Source organism: Gopherus flavomarginatus, chromosome 7, assembly GCF_025201925.1.
Source record: "Gopherus flavomarginatus isolate rGopFla2 chromosome 7, rGopFla2.mat.asm, whole genome shotgun sequence".
In the NCBI taxonomy this organism is placed as follows: domain Eukaryota; kingdom Metazoa; phylum Chordata; order Testudines; family Testudinidae; genus Gopherus; species Gopherus flavomarginatus.
The window spans coordinates 117,400,339-117,414,597 of NC_066623.1; the positions used below are offsets into that span (position 1 = coordinate 117,400,339).

Consider the following 14,259-nt stretch of genomic DNA (forward strand, 5'->3'; position numbering starts at 1 on the left):
GAAAAACAGAGAAAACATGAACTGGAAATGGCAAAAGCTGGGTTGCATGTGCCAGCCAACCCTAACAACCCGGCGCCCATTATTGCTCCACAGCACAGGAAATTCCCCACCTACAAGGCAGGTGATGACACCGAGGCCTTCTTGGAAAATTTTGAAAGAGCTTGTCTTGGGTACAAGATTCCCGAAGACCAGTACATGGTAGAATTGAGGTCACAGCTCAGTGGACCTTTAGCAGAGGTGGCAGCTGAAATGCCTAAGCAGCAAATGAATGACTATAAACTTTTTCTAACCAAGGCCAGATACAGGATGGGGATAACCCCAGATCATGCCCGTCGGCGCTTCAGAACCCAAAAGTGGAAACCAGAGGTGTCATTTCCCAAACACGCCTACTACATTGCAAAAAACTATGAGGCCTGGATAACAGGAAACAACATTCAAACCTTGGAAGAACTGAACCTCCTCATACAAATGGAGCAGTTCTTGGATGGTGTTCCTGAAGACATCACACGGTACATACAAGATGGAAATCCCAAAGATATCGCTGAGGCGGGGGAGATTGGAGCCAAATGGATGGAACTGGCAGAAAGCAAGAAAGCTACTGTCAAGGGGAACGATTACCCCAGGGGGCACACAGACCATAAACCCTACAACCGAGGACAGCCAAAGACCCCACATACCACCCAAGTAAAGCCACAGATACCCTACCCTTCAACCTCACCAGTCTCCAGTAACTCACCTCGGCCCAGTGACCCATCAGATGGAAGATGCTTTAAGTGTAATGAACTGGGACATATCAAGGCCAACTGTCCCAAGAACACCATGCGAGTGCAATTCATTACACCACCATCACACCAAAGATCCCCAGGCCCGGATGCCTCTCAAATACCCTTGGAGCGAAGGGAAAATTTGAGAGTGGGCGGAAAGAAGGTTACTGCGTGGAGAGACACGGGGGCACAAGTGTCAGCTATCCACCAATCCTTCGTTGACCCCAAATTCATCAACCCAAAGGCCAAAGTTACAATTTACCCCTTCATGTCACAAGCTGTAGACTTGCCTACAGCTCAACTGCCTGTCCAGTACAAAGGCTGGTCAGGAATGTGGACTTTTGCAGTCTATGACAATTATCCTATCCCCATGCTACTGGGGGAAGACTTGGCCAACCAAGTGAGGCGGGCCAAGAGAGTGGGAATGGTTACACGTAGCCAAACCAGGCAAGCTTCCAGACCCATTCCTGTTCCTGAGCCGTCCACAGAGGCCCCGTCTGTGTTACCAGAGACCCAGACAGAGGTAGTGGACCCGGATTCCATGCCTACCACTGAAACAGCCACAGCATCTCCAGTCCCAGGCCCGGAACTGGAACAGCAACCAGCACCAGCAAGTGCAACCCCATCTTCAAACTCAACGCCAGAGGGCGCCAGCGAGCCAGAACTGGCAGAAGCACAAGACAGCCATACCCAAAAGGCTCAGCCAGAGCCTGAAATACCCTCAGGTGCACCAGCGGAGAGCGGTACACCAGCAACGGAAACAACACCATCACCTACATCGCTTCCAGAGGGACCAAGCCCAAGTCCACAGTCTGAGGAAGAACTGGTGACCCCAGCCTCAAGGGAACAGTTCCAGACTGAGCAGGAAGCAGATGACAGCCTTCAGAAAGCTTGGGCGGCGGCACGGAGCACCCCACCGCCTCTCAGCTCTTCTAATCGATCCCGGTTTGTTATAGACCAAGGACTTTTATACAAGGAAATTCTTTCTGGTGGACACCGGGAAGAATGGCAGCCGCAAAAACAGTTGGTGGTTCCAACTAAGTACCGGGGGAAGCTCTTAAGCTTAGCCCATGATCATCCCAGTGGCCATGCTGGGGTGAACAGAACCAAAGACCGGTTGGGGAAGTCCTTCCACTGGGAGGGGATGGGCAAGGACGTTGCCAAGTATGTCCGGTCTTGTAAGGTATGCCAAAGAGTGGGAAAGCCTCAAGACCAGGTCAAGGCCCCTCTCCAGCCACTCCCCATAATTGAGGTCCCATTTCAGCGAGTAGCTGTGGATATTCTGGGCCCTTTCCCAAAAAAGACGCCCAGAAGAAAGCAGTACGTACTGACTTTAGTGGACTTTGCTACCCGATGGCCAGAAGCAGTCGCTCTAGGCAACACCAGGGCTAACACTGTGTGCCTGGCCCTAACAGACATCTTTGCCAGGGTAGGTTGGCCCTCTGACATCCTTACAGATTCAGGGTCTAATTTCCTGGCAGGGACCATGGAAAAACTGTGGGAAACTCATGGGGTGAATCACTTGGTTGCCACCCCGTACCACCATCAAACCAATGGCCTGGTGGAAAGGTTCAATGGAACTTTGGGGGCCATGATACGAAAATTCATCAACGAATTCTCCAATAATTGGGACCTAGTGTTGCAGCAGTTGCTGTTTGCCTACAGGGCTGTACCACATCCCAGTTTAGGGTTTTCACCATTTGAACTGGTGTATGGTCACGAGGTTAAGGGGCCATTACAGTTGGTGAAGCAGCAATGGGAGGGGTTTACGCCTTCTCCAGGAACTAACATTCTGGACTTTGTAAGCAACCTACAAAGCACCCTCCGACACTCTTTAGCCCTTGCTAGAGAGAATCTAAAGGATGCTCAGGAAGAGCAAAAGGCCTGGTATGACAGACATGCCAGAGATCGGTCCTTCAAGGTAGGAGACCAGGTTATGGTCTTGAAGGCGCAACAGGCCCATAAGATGGAAGCATCATGGGAAGGGCCCTTCACGGTCCAAGAGCGCCTGGGAGCTGTAAACTACCTCATAGCATTTCCCAATTCCTCACTAAAGCCTAAAGTGTACCATGTTAATTCTCTCAAGCCTTTCTATTCCAGAGACTTACAGGTTTGTCAGTTTACAGTCCAGGGAGATGATGCTGAGTGGCCTGACGGTGTCTACTACGACGGGAAAAAAGACGGTGGCGTGGAAGAGGTGAACCTCTCAACCACCCTGGAACGTCTGCAGTGGCAACAAATCAAGGAGCTGTGCACTAGCTTCGCCCCATTGTTCTCAGCCACCCCAGGACGGACTGAACGGGCATACCACTCCATTGATACAGGTAATGCTCACCCAATCAGAACCCCACCCTACCGAGTGTCTCCTCATGCCCAAGCTGCTATAGAACGGGAGATCCAGAACATGCTACAGATGGGTACAATCCACTCATCTACCAGTGCATGGGCATCTCCAGTGGTTCTGGTACCCAAACCAGATGGGGAAATACGCTTTTGCGTGGACTACCGTAAGCTAAATGCGGTAACTCGTCCGGACAACTATCCAATGCCACGCACCGATGAGCTATTGGAGAAGTTGGGACGGGCCCAGTTCATCTCTACAATAGACTTAACCAAGGGGTACTGGCAAGTACCGCTAGATGAACCTGCCAAGGAGAGGTCAGCATTCGTCACCCATGCGGGGGTGTATGAATTCAATGTCCTTCCTTTCGGCCTTCGAAATGCACCCGCCACCTTCCAGAGGCTGGTAGATGGTCTACTAGCTGGACTGGGAGAATTTGCAGTTGCCTACCTCGATGATGTGGCCATTTTTTCAGACTCCTGGCCCGAACACCTACTACACCTGGAAAAGGTCTTTGAGCGCATCAGGCAGGCAGGACTAACTGTTAAGGCCAAAAAGTGTCAAATAGGCCAAAACAGAGTAACTTACCTGGGGCACCAGGTGGGTCGAGGAACCATAAACCCCCTACAGGCCAAGGTAGATGCTATCCAAAAGTGGCCTGTCCCACGGTCCAAGAAGCAGGTCCAATCCTTCTTAGGCTTGGCCGGATACTACAGGCGATTTGTACCCCACTACAGCCAAATCGCTGCCCCATTGACCGACCTGACCAAAAAGACCCAGCCAAATGCAGTTAAGTGGACTGATGAGTGTCAAAAGGCCTTTACCCAACTTAAGGCAACGCTCATGTCTGACCCTGTGCTCAGGGCCCCGGACTTTGACAAGCCATTCCTAGTAACCACGGATGCATCTGAGCGTGGTATAGGAGCAGTGCTCATGCAGGAAGCAACAGATCACAACTTCCATCCTGTCGTGTTTCTCAGTAAGAAACTGTCTGAGAGGGAAAGTCACTGGTCAGTCAGTGAAAAGGAATGCTATGCCATTGTGTACGCCCTGGAAAAGCTACGCCCATATGTTTGGGGACGGCGGTTCCAACTACAAACTGACGATGCTGCACTAAAGTGGCTTCATACTGCCAAGGGGAACAACAAGAAACTTCTTCGTTGGAGTTTAGCTCTCCAAGATTTTGATTTTGAAATACAACACATCACAGGAGCTTCTAATAAAGTTGCTGATGCACTCTCCCGTGAGAGTTTCCCAGAATTCAGTAGTTAAAAAGTGTTCTTAAAATGTAGAAGTCTGTTAGTTATATACTTAGGAGTATATGTAAAGGTGTATGTGTTGTATTAATCTGTTTATTTTCAAGTTCTAGAAGGAAATCGCCGCCAGTGAGCTTCCCCACTGTCTGCAATTTGGGGGGCGTGTCATAAACAGATAGCTAAGGGTTAATGTCTCTTTCACCTGAAGCACCTGACCAGAGGACCAATCAGGAAACCGGATTTTTTCAACTTTGGGTGGAGGGAATTTAGTCTCTGAGTCTTTGTTTTCTGGCTGCCTGCTTTCTCTGAGCTTTGGAGAAGTAGTTTCTTTTTTCTAGTCTTCTGTTTCCAAGTGTAAGGACAAAGAGATCAGATAGTAAGTTATATGGTTTCTTTTCTTTGGTATTTGCATGAATATAAGTGCTGGAGTGCTTTGATTTGTATTCTTTTGGAATAAGGCTGTTTATTCAATATTCTTTTAAGCAATTGACCCTGTGTTGTATCATCTTAATACAGAGAGAACATTTGTACTTATTTTTCTTTCTTTTTATATAAAGCTTTCTTTTAAGACCTGTTGGAGTTTTTCTTTACTTCAGGGAAATTGAGTCTGTACTCACCAGGGAATTGGTGGGAGGAAGAAATCAAGGGGAGATTTGTGGGTTGGATCGCTAGCCTGATTTTGCATTCCCTCTGGGGGAATAGGAAAGTACTTTTTGTTTCCAGGATTGGGAACGGAGAGGGGGAGTCCCTCTGTGTAGTTTCACAGAGCTTGTGTCTGTGTATCTCTCCAGGAGCACCTGGAGGGGGGAAGGGAAAAAGGATTATTTCCCTTGGTTGTGAGACTCAAGGGATTTGGGTCTTGGGGTCCCCAGGGAAGGTTTTTCAGAGGGACCAGAGTGCCCCAAAACACTCTAATTTTTTGGGTGGTGGCAGCAGGTACCAGGTCCAAGCTGGTAACTAAGCTTGGAGGTTTTCATGCTAACCCCCATATTTTGGACGCTAAGGTCCAAATCTGGGACTAAGGTTATGACACCGCCTCTGCACACTGCGTGGACATCTTCAGAGAACTATCCACAATGACTCCAAGATCTTTTTCGTGATTTGTTGTAGCTAAATTAACCCCCATCATATTGTATGTATAGTTGGAGTTATTTTTTCCAATGTGTATTACTTTACATTTATCCACATTACATTTCATTTGCCATTTTGTTGCCCATTCACTCAGTTTTGTGAGATCTTTTTGAAGTTCTTCACAGTCTGCTTTGGTCTTAACTTTCTTGAGTAGTTTAGTATCATCTGCAAATTTGCCACCTCACTTTTTACCCCTTTCTCCAGATCATTTATGAATAAGTTGAATAAGATTGGTCCTAGGACTGACCCTTGGGGAACACCACTAGTTACCCCTCTCCATTCTGAGAATTTACCATTAATTCCTACCCTTTGTTCCCTGTCTTTTAACCAGTTCTCAGTCCAAGAAAGGACCTCCCCTCTTATCCCATGACAAATTAATTTACGTAAGAGCCTTTGGTGAGGGACCATGTCAATGGCTTTCTGGAAATCTAAGTACACTATGTCCACTGGATCCCCCTTGTCCACATGTTTGTTGACCTCTTCAGAGAACTCTGATAGATTAGTAAGACACGATTTCCCTTTACAGAAACCATCTTGACTTTTGCCCAACAATTTATGTTCTTCTATGTGTCTGACAATTTTATTCTTTACTATTAGTTTAGACTAATTTGCCCGGTAACGACTTTAAACGTACTGGTCTGTAATTGCCGGGATCACCTCTAGAGCCCTTTTTAAATATTGGTGTTACATTAGCTATCTTCCAGTCGTTGGGTACAGAGGCTGATTTAAAGGACAGGTTACAAACCCTAGTTAATAGTCCGCAACTTCATATTTGAGTTCTTTCAGAACTCTTGGTGAATGCCATCCAGTCCTGGTGACTTGTTAAGTTTATCAATTAATTCCAAAACCTCCTCCAGTGACACTTCAGTCTGTGACAGTTCCCCAGATTTGTCACCTACAAAAGCCAGCTCAGATTTGGGAATCTCCCTAATATCCTCTGCCGTGAAGACTGAAGTAAAGAATCCGTTTAGTTTCTCCACAATGGTTTTATCATCTTTAAGTGCTCCTTTTGTATCTCTATCATCGAGGGGCCTCACTGGTTGTTTAGCAGGCTTCCTGCTTCTGATGTACTTAAAAAACATTTTGTTATTACCTTTTGAGTTTTCGGCTAGACATTCTTCAAACTCCTCTTTGGCTTTTCTTATTACATTTTTACACTTTATTTGGCAGTGTTTATGCTCCTTTCTATTTACCTCACTAGGATCTGACTTCCACTTTTTAAAGGAAGTCTTTTTATCTCTCACTGCTACTTTTGCATGGTTGTTAAGCCACGGTGGCTCTTTTTTGGTTCTTTTACTGTGTTTCTTAATTTGGGGTATATATTTAAGTTGGGCCTCTACTATGGTGTCTTTAAAAAAGCGCCCATGCAGTTTGCAGGGATTTCACTTTAGTCACTGTACCATTTAATTTCTGTTTAACTCCCTCCCTCATTTTTGCATAATGCCCCTTTTTTAAATTAAATGCCACAGTGTTGAGCTGTTGAGATGTTCTTCCCACCACAGGGATGTTAAATGTTATTATATTATGGTCACTATTTCCAAGCGGTCCTGTTATTATTACCTCTTGGACCAGATCCTGCGCTCCACTCAGGACTAAATCTAGAGTTGCCTCTCCCCTTGTGGGTTCCCATACCAACTGCTCCAAGAAGCAGTCATTTAAAGTATCGAGAAATTTTGTCTCTGCATTTCGTCCTCAAGTGACATGTTCCCAGTCAATACAGGTATAATTGAAATCCCCCACTGTTACTGCGTTCTTAATTTTGATAGCCTCTCTAATTTCCGTTAGCATTTCATCATCACTATCACTGTCCAGGTCAGGTGGTTGATAATAGATCCCTAATGTTATATTCTTATCAGAGCATGAAAGTACTATCCATAGAGATTCTATGGAACATGTGGATTCACTTAAGATTTTTACTTCATTTGATTCTACATTTTCTTTCACATATAGTGCCATCCCCCCACACACACTCCACACGAGCTGTTCTGTCCTTCCGTTATATTTTGTACCCTGGAATGATTGTGTCCCATTGATTGTCCTCAGTCCACCAGGTTTCTGTGATGCCTATTATATCAATATCCTCCTTTATCATGAGGCACTTTAGTTCACCCATCTTATTATTTAGACTTCTACCATTTGTGTACAAGCACTTTAAAAACTTGCCACTGTTTATTTGTCTGCCCTTTTCGGATGTGTCCGATTCTTTATGTGAATGTTTCTCGTCTGATCTGGACCTTACATTATCCTCTTCCATCCTCTGCTTCTGACTATAACCTAGAGAATCTCTATCAATAGACTCTCCTCTAAGAGAAGTCTCTGTCCAATCCACATGCTCCTCTGCAGCAGTCGGCTTTCCTCCCATCTCCTAGTTTAAAAACTGCTCTACAACCTTTTTAATGTTTAGTGCCAGCAGTCTGGTTCCACTTTGGTTTAAGTGGAGTCTATCTCTCCTGTATAGGCTCTCCTACCCCCAAGTTTCCCCAATTCCTAATGAATCTAAACCCCTCCTCTCTGCACCATCGTCTCATCCATGCATTGAGACTCTGAAGCTCTGCCTGCCTACCTGGCCCTGCACATAGAACTGGGAGCAATTCTGAGAATGCCATCATAGAGGTCCTGGATTTCAGTCTCTTCTCTAGCAGCCTAAATTTGACCTCCAGGATGTCTCTTCTACCTTTCCCTATGTCATTGGTACCTACATGTACCACGATCACCGGCTCCTCTCCAGCACTACACATAAATCTATCCAGATACCTTGAGAGATCCGCAACCTTTGCACCAGGCAGGCAAGTCACCATATGGTTCTTCCGGTCATCACAAACCCAGCTATCTATGTTTCAAGTGATCGAATCTCCCATTACTAACACCTGCCTTTTCCTAATAACTGGAGTTCCCTCCCCCGGAGAGGTAACCTCAGTGCAAGAAGTTACCCTAACACTACCTGGAAGGAGGGTTCCCAACTATGGGAAGGTTTCCCTCTGCTCTCATTGACTGCTCTGCTTCCCTGGGCCTTTCATGCTCCTCAACAGCACAGGGGCTGTCTGACTGGAGGTGGGACAATTCTACAGTGTCCCAAAAAGCTTCATCAACATACCTCTCTGCCTCCCTTAGCTCCTCCAGTTGTGCCACGCTGGCCTCCAAAGCCCGTATGCGGTCTCTGAGAGCCAGGAGCTCCTTGCACCGAATGCACACATACACCATCTGCCCACAGGGCAGGTAATCATACATGCTGCACTCAGCGCAATAAACTGGATAGCCCCCACTCTGCTGCTGGGCTTCTGCCTGCATGGTCTCCTAGTTAATGAAAGGGTTTTGTGTAAATCAAGAAATTTTGAATGTAGTTTAGTTTATAGTTTTACAAAACAGCAAGGGGCCCTTGCTCCCTTCCCATGCCCCTTCCAAATTCCCTTGAGAAAATCCCTGTTAGCAGTCCCTTTTCACAAAAATTCTCATTGGTTGATAACCATTAAACCATGTTGCTTTGCAACTAAATACACCGTTACATTAAATTTGGTACTTCTTTTTGCTAATCAGGACAATACCCTATAGCTATCTCTATCAACATTTAAGCAGTTTCAAAAAGTGTGAGGGCTATGGCCCCTCTGCCCCGCCCTCCGGTTCAGGCACCACTGCTATAAGATATGAATACATCACCCTGCTTCTTTCCAAATACGTAACAGAAATATTAATTGAATACTTCCACCTGTTCTGCATCAGGACTGACAATTTCACTATCGTTGTCTAGTATTAGACATAAACCGTTGCTAAGATTTAGCTTAGCTGATATCTTTAGCTTTCCTTATCAATTGTCTGCATTTCCTAATTTCAAATTTGTACTCACTGTTCTAAATTTCTCCCTTTTTCCATCAGATATATATTATATGTAAATTTATATTTCATTGCTGTTTTCCCTTATCCTTTTTAAAACTTATTTCAGTATTGTAGTATGAGGATATGGGGGCATCTTATATAGCATATTTTAAACCTCCTAATTATCATTCACATTTTTATGCTTACATTTTCCCTTCCACATAGTTTCGCTCATGGTTGCTTTCAGGTTTGAGAAATTGGCAATTTTAAAGCACTAAGTATATATATCTATATCTATATCTATACACTTAGTGTTTTAAAATTACCAATATATATACATATATATATATTGCTGGCTAGGATTGAATTATTTTCACATAACCAGTGAAATTAGATAGTAATCACCTGCACTCAAGCAATCTTCAATTTTTATGTTAGTTATTAATTCATCTTTATCCATCAGAATGAGGTCTAATATAAAATTACTTTTTGTGTTAGAAAGCCAGCATCTATTATTTTTAGAACTCCAAGGATGTTTTACCAGAGGTAAAACAAGACCTCCAGCATGTCCTCCAGCCTGAAATTCCCCATGACAATGCCTTTTTTTCTTTCTAATATTATAGATAAACATTTATGGAGCTGTTTATTCTGGTCCCTTGTCTGGTGTGGTCTCTATAACAAATCCCCACCATATCCCATCTTGTGATTTAATCAGTTAGAACATTTATCTGTAAGCCTTCTAGGTCCTGTTCTTCTGAAATGTCAATAACTCTAAAGCAGGTAATTGGATCTTTGAGGTAGAGTGCCACCATCCCCTTCTATCCACTTTATCTTTCCTAAACATAGAATATCACTATTTTATGGAATTTTATGTTAGTTTTTCCCCTTGCTTGGAGGCTTACATTTTATGTTAGTTTTTCCCGTTGCTTGGAGGCTTGGAGGGATGTACCAGATGATTATTTGAGGCTTTTGTCTCTAGCTATTTTTTTTCTTCGGGGTTTTTATCCCACTCTGACATGGTCTGAGTGGTTTGTCTACTGTTCTGACTTCATTATTTACAAAACTTTAAAAAACAAATTATAGAGACATTTTCAGGAAGAGAAGTTGCTACCTAACCCTCAATTATCGTAGAAAAAGTTGGCTTATGTAAACTATACATTATCTGGTGTAGAATGTTTCTATTCTCATCTGTCCCAGGATGTCACCCAGTTAGGTAAATATAGTGTTGGTGTGTTTATACAGGGACACCTGGAAGAAACAGTTTCTTTTACAGGACAGTGATTTTGTTATGCTTATGCACTCTAACAGAAGTTACCAGAAAAGGGGGTTCCAGTTATAGGACAGCTTTTTTTCTCTGCCCAGGCAGTTCCTCCAATGTTACCTGATAGACAGGGTTGTTCTGAATGTCGGCTTTGACAACTGCCATTGTTCTCTGCTTCTCCCACATCCAATAGGCAAGGTTTGACTCGGGGGGTCCAGTCTGGGCCACCAGATACTTAGAATCAGGAGAAAAGGCTAGGCTGACAAATTCCTGAACAGGGAAGTCAAAGACACTAAGTACTTTCCGCTTTTTACATGGGACAGATGACAATTCATAAATTGTGATAGTGGGTTTCTCTTGCACTATCTCAGAGACAGCCAGGTAGCGTCGATTTGGACTCATGGCCAGTGCTAACATCCCCTGACTCTTCTCAGATCCTGTCAAGCAGAGAGAGACAGAGAGAGAGAGACTCTGTTAACACAATTGGGAAGGAAGATATTGTTGTGCAGGAAGTCAAATGTGCATCATTAAATGCCAAAAATATATTAGAGTGCTAAGATTTCATAGATAAACATTCAAAAATCAGGAAATGTCAGAGCTAAAGTTGCCCATGCAAACTCTGCCTCTTGTGTGCATGTAACACCGACAGACCCTAGTTGTCAGCGGGTGAGATCAAACCTGGGAACTCCAGAGCTAAATGCATGAGCCTTTACTGCATGAGCTAAAAGCCATATGGCTCTTAGCTAAGGCGGTAGAGCAGACTCATTAATCTCTCTCTCTAAGTGGTCTCGGTGTCACTAGATGGGACAGAACATTATACATAGGGGGTGTGTGAATTACACATATACATGTAGGCTATGACTACACTTGCGACTTACATGCCTACATGTGCACTGTTGTGCCATAACCCCTTCGTTATCCACATCTGAACTCTTGAATCATGTGTGAGAAAGCTAGCACACATGAAGGCTGTGGGTATGCACATGCCTCCGCAGTGGCATGGTCCTATATTCCTGCTACACTATAGTGTGGATGAGCATAAGGGATGTGTTACAGGTCCCAAGTTTCAGTAGTTCTCCAGGCCCATTCCCTAACGCATTGAAGCCTTTCCTGCCGAACCCTTACTCAATGTATAAAGGTCCAGGGCCCTCTGTTAACATGGACCCTGTTCCCAGAGCAGCTGCCTGGTCCACCAAGCACATCCGGGTGCTCATCAAACTGTGGTCAGAGTATAACATACTCCACAACTTCATCTGGAGCAGCAAGAAGATTCCCCTGTATTGGAAAATTTCGCAGAGGCTGGAGTAGGTGGGCATTCACTAGACTCCATTCCTGAGGCTCCTGTACTAGAAGGTGAAGGACTCAAACAGTCACTCAAGGAGGGGCCCTTGTGCACACCCATGTTGGACCAGATGCTCTCCAGGGCTCCTAGTAAAGAGCCTGAAATGGCTCAACTCCCAGGGTGAGAAGGCAGCAGGGAGCAAAAAGGAAGTGCCAGAGGAAGCCTAGGAGACCCAGAAGAAGAGGATCAAGTGATTTTTATAACTCTCCCTAGCAGACCCAGTAGATCAAACCCCACCCCCCAAGCCAAAGAGCCAAAGGAGGACCCCAAGCTGCAGAAGGAATCAGAATCCAAAGCTGGTAAGATTTACAATGGACTCCCACCCTCCCTGCCAATATCTCCTCTTGCGCTGGTGCTATATGCCTGAAACCCAGTCCCCGCAGTACGCCACCCTGAAAGCAAGACAGGGCAATAAAGCAATGATTTTATTGAAATTCCATTAACCACTCCTACAAATTTAGCTGAAGCTATACCAAAGATTATTAATAAACTGTCATTATGCCTCTATGTCTGTGCATTTCTCAGCCAGCATGCTGTTAGTGATAGTCCTGGGCCACATGGACCAGGTGAAAGGGAGGAAAGATCTGGGTTTGGAAAAGGCCCATTGGGATAGGACAGTTGTAGAAAATGCATGCTTGTTCAAAGATTTTAAAAAAAAAATCAACCCTCCCCTTCCCCTTGCCTTTCTGTCCCTTTACAAACAGAAAGGCTGGTATGGGAGGGGGTGAATTGGTTAGGTGTGAGCCTGCTTAGGTATATGAACCCGTTGGTTGTTTGAGGAACATCATAGCAGTCCTTTCTCCCTCTGAACATCAGAAATGTCTTTTACCATTTGCAGTTCCTGGTGCCTGGATACTCCCTGCTCTGAGCCATGCTGCAGAAGCTGGAAGAAATTGGGGTGGGTCAAGGATCAGCTCTGGCAGTTGCACAAACACAGGGCCATGCCCCTCTGCAGCGGAGAGTGGCTTTCCATGTTTACTGGAAAGTTCAGGGAACAAAATAAAGTTTCAGTGTGACTCTTTCTTTCCCTGTGCCCCCCACACCTGCTCTTGGCTGGGCACAGGGGCCAGACTTTCTGGCAATGCAGGGTGGGGAAGGTCAGGGGGTGGATGGGCATTCTTAGTGGTTTGCTTTTCCTTTTCTATGAGAACTCCATCTGCTAGCTTAGAATACAATACATTTCCTCTTGAATTGCATCCTAGTCCTGTAAGCATATTTCAGCAATTTTTTTGATGTAGGGTTAGAGTTAGGTTCTTCAGGTTCAGCAAATATGCTTAGTCCACCTTCATTCAGCAATATGTAGAGGGGTGACCATTACCAGAAATATCTCTCTGGATGGACTGCCAGCTGTCCCCCACAGGACTGGAAAGCCAACCCTCTTTTCCATTCTAATACCTTGAAAATGGCTATGTTTTCCAAGTGATGGCCCACCTTTAAGAAATAAATTGGTAACTGGTAACATAGCCCCTGGAACCATAACCATACTGGCCCCTTAATACAGTGCAAGCATTATAATTTTTTTTAAACATTACTACAGGTATTTTACCATTATTAACCTCTGCTCCTTCCTCTGGGGCTGCAAAAATTGCCTGACAACGAAGAAGGCATCAGAAGTCGCATTTTCTGAAATGTTAAAATTATCAGTATTGTGGCCATCTGCAGCACAGCTATGTTATGTGTAGGGATTTTTTACCTTCCTTCAAAGGAAAAAGGTAGTATAATGGTACCCTTGTGTTTGAATTGGCAGGACCTTCTGCTGCAAAGAGAGAAACCAATCTACAAGGAGCGCAGAAGCAGCACTCCAGAGACAGCAGAGGCAGACAGGGAAGGACTTGCTTATTGCCATGGACAGAAAGAACCAAGCACAAATTGAGTTCCTCAGGGCACAGAAGGATTAGGTTCTTAGGCAGGAGGCACTGATGAACCAGTTCCTGGAATAGGATGCATGCCATGGGGAATGGGAGTATGCCCAAAAGGAATTGGCTCATGCCCTAATACAATCACTCATTCAACTGGCAGTAGGACACATTCAGGACCTGCCTGTCACCTTGGTTACTGCTCTTTTTTTGAGAAAACCAGCTATAATTTCTGCTACATGCCTTATGGCAACCACCTGTGGATAGATGACAGTACTGATTGCCTGGCAAACCTGTCTAACCATCACCCCAAGAGTGGACACCCCAACTTCATCCTGGTTTGCAACTGACTGATAGCTGTCAGATGTTGCTAGCTTCCAAGGCAATAGCCAATCGTTTCTGCACACATATGGGTTTCTGAAAACAAGTGGTCTGGCACTGGAGAGTGGGTGTAAGCTCCTCGCACAGCTCCATGAAGGCCTGGATCTTCATTTGGAA

At 45.0% G+C, this 14,259-nt stretch overlaps 1 protein-coding gene across 2 annotated transcripts in view; it reads right to left on the reverse strand.

Annotated features, from left to right (window-relative positions):
• CFAP57 (cilia and flagella associated protein 57) overlaps nt 1–14,259 on the reverse strand; it is a 177,977-nt gene that overhangs the window by 152,403 nt on the left and 11,315 nt on the right. For both annotated transcript variants that reach the window (XM_050961107.1, XM_050961106.1), the window contains exon 3: nt 10,684–11,000. In XM_050961107.1, the coding sequence (XP_050817064.1) occupies nt 10,684–11,000 (317 nt within the window). The remainder of the gene's footprint in view (nt 1–10,683; nt 11,001–14,259) is intronic.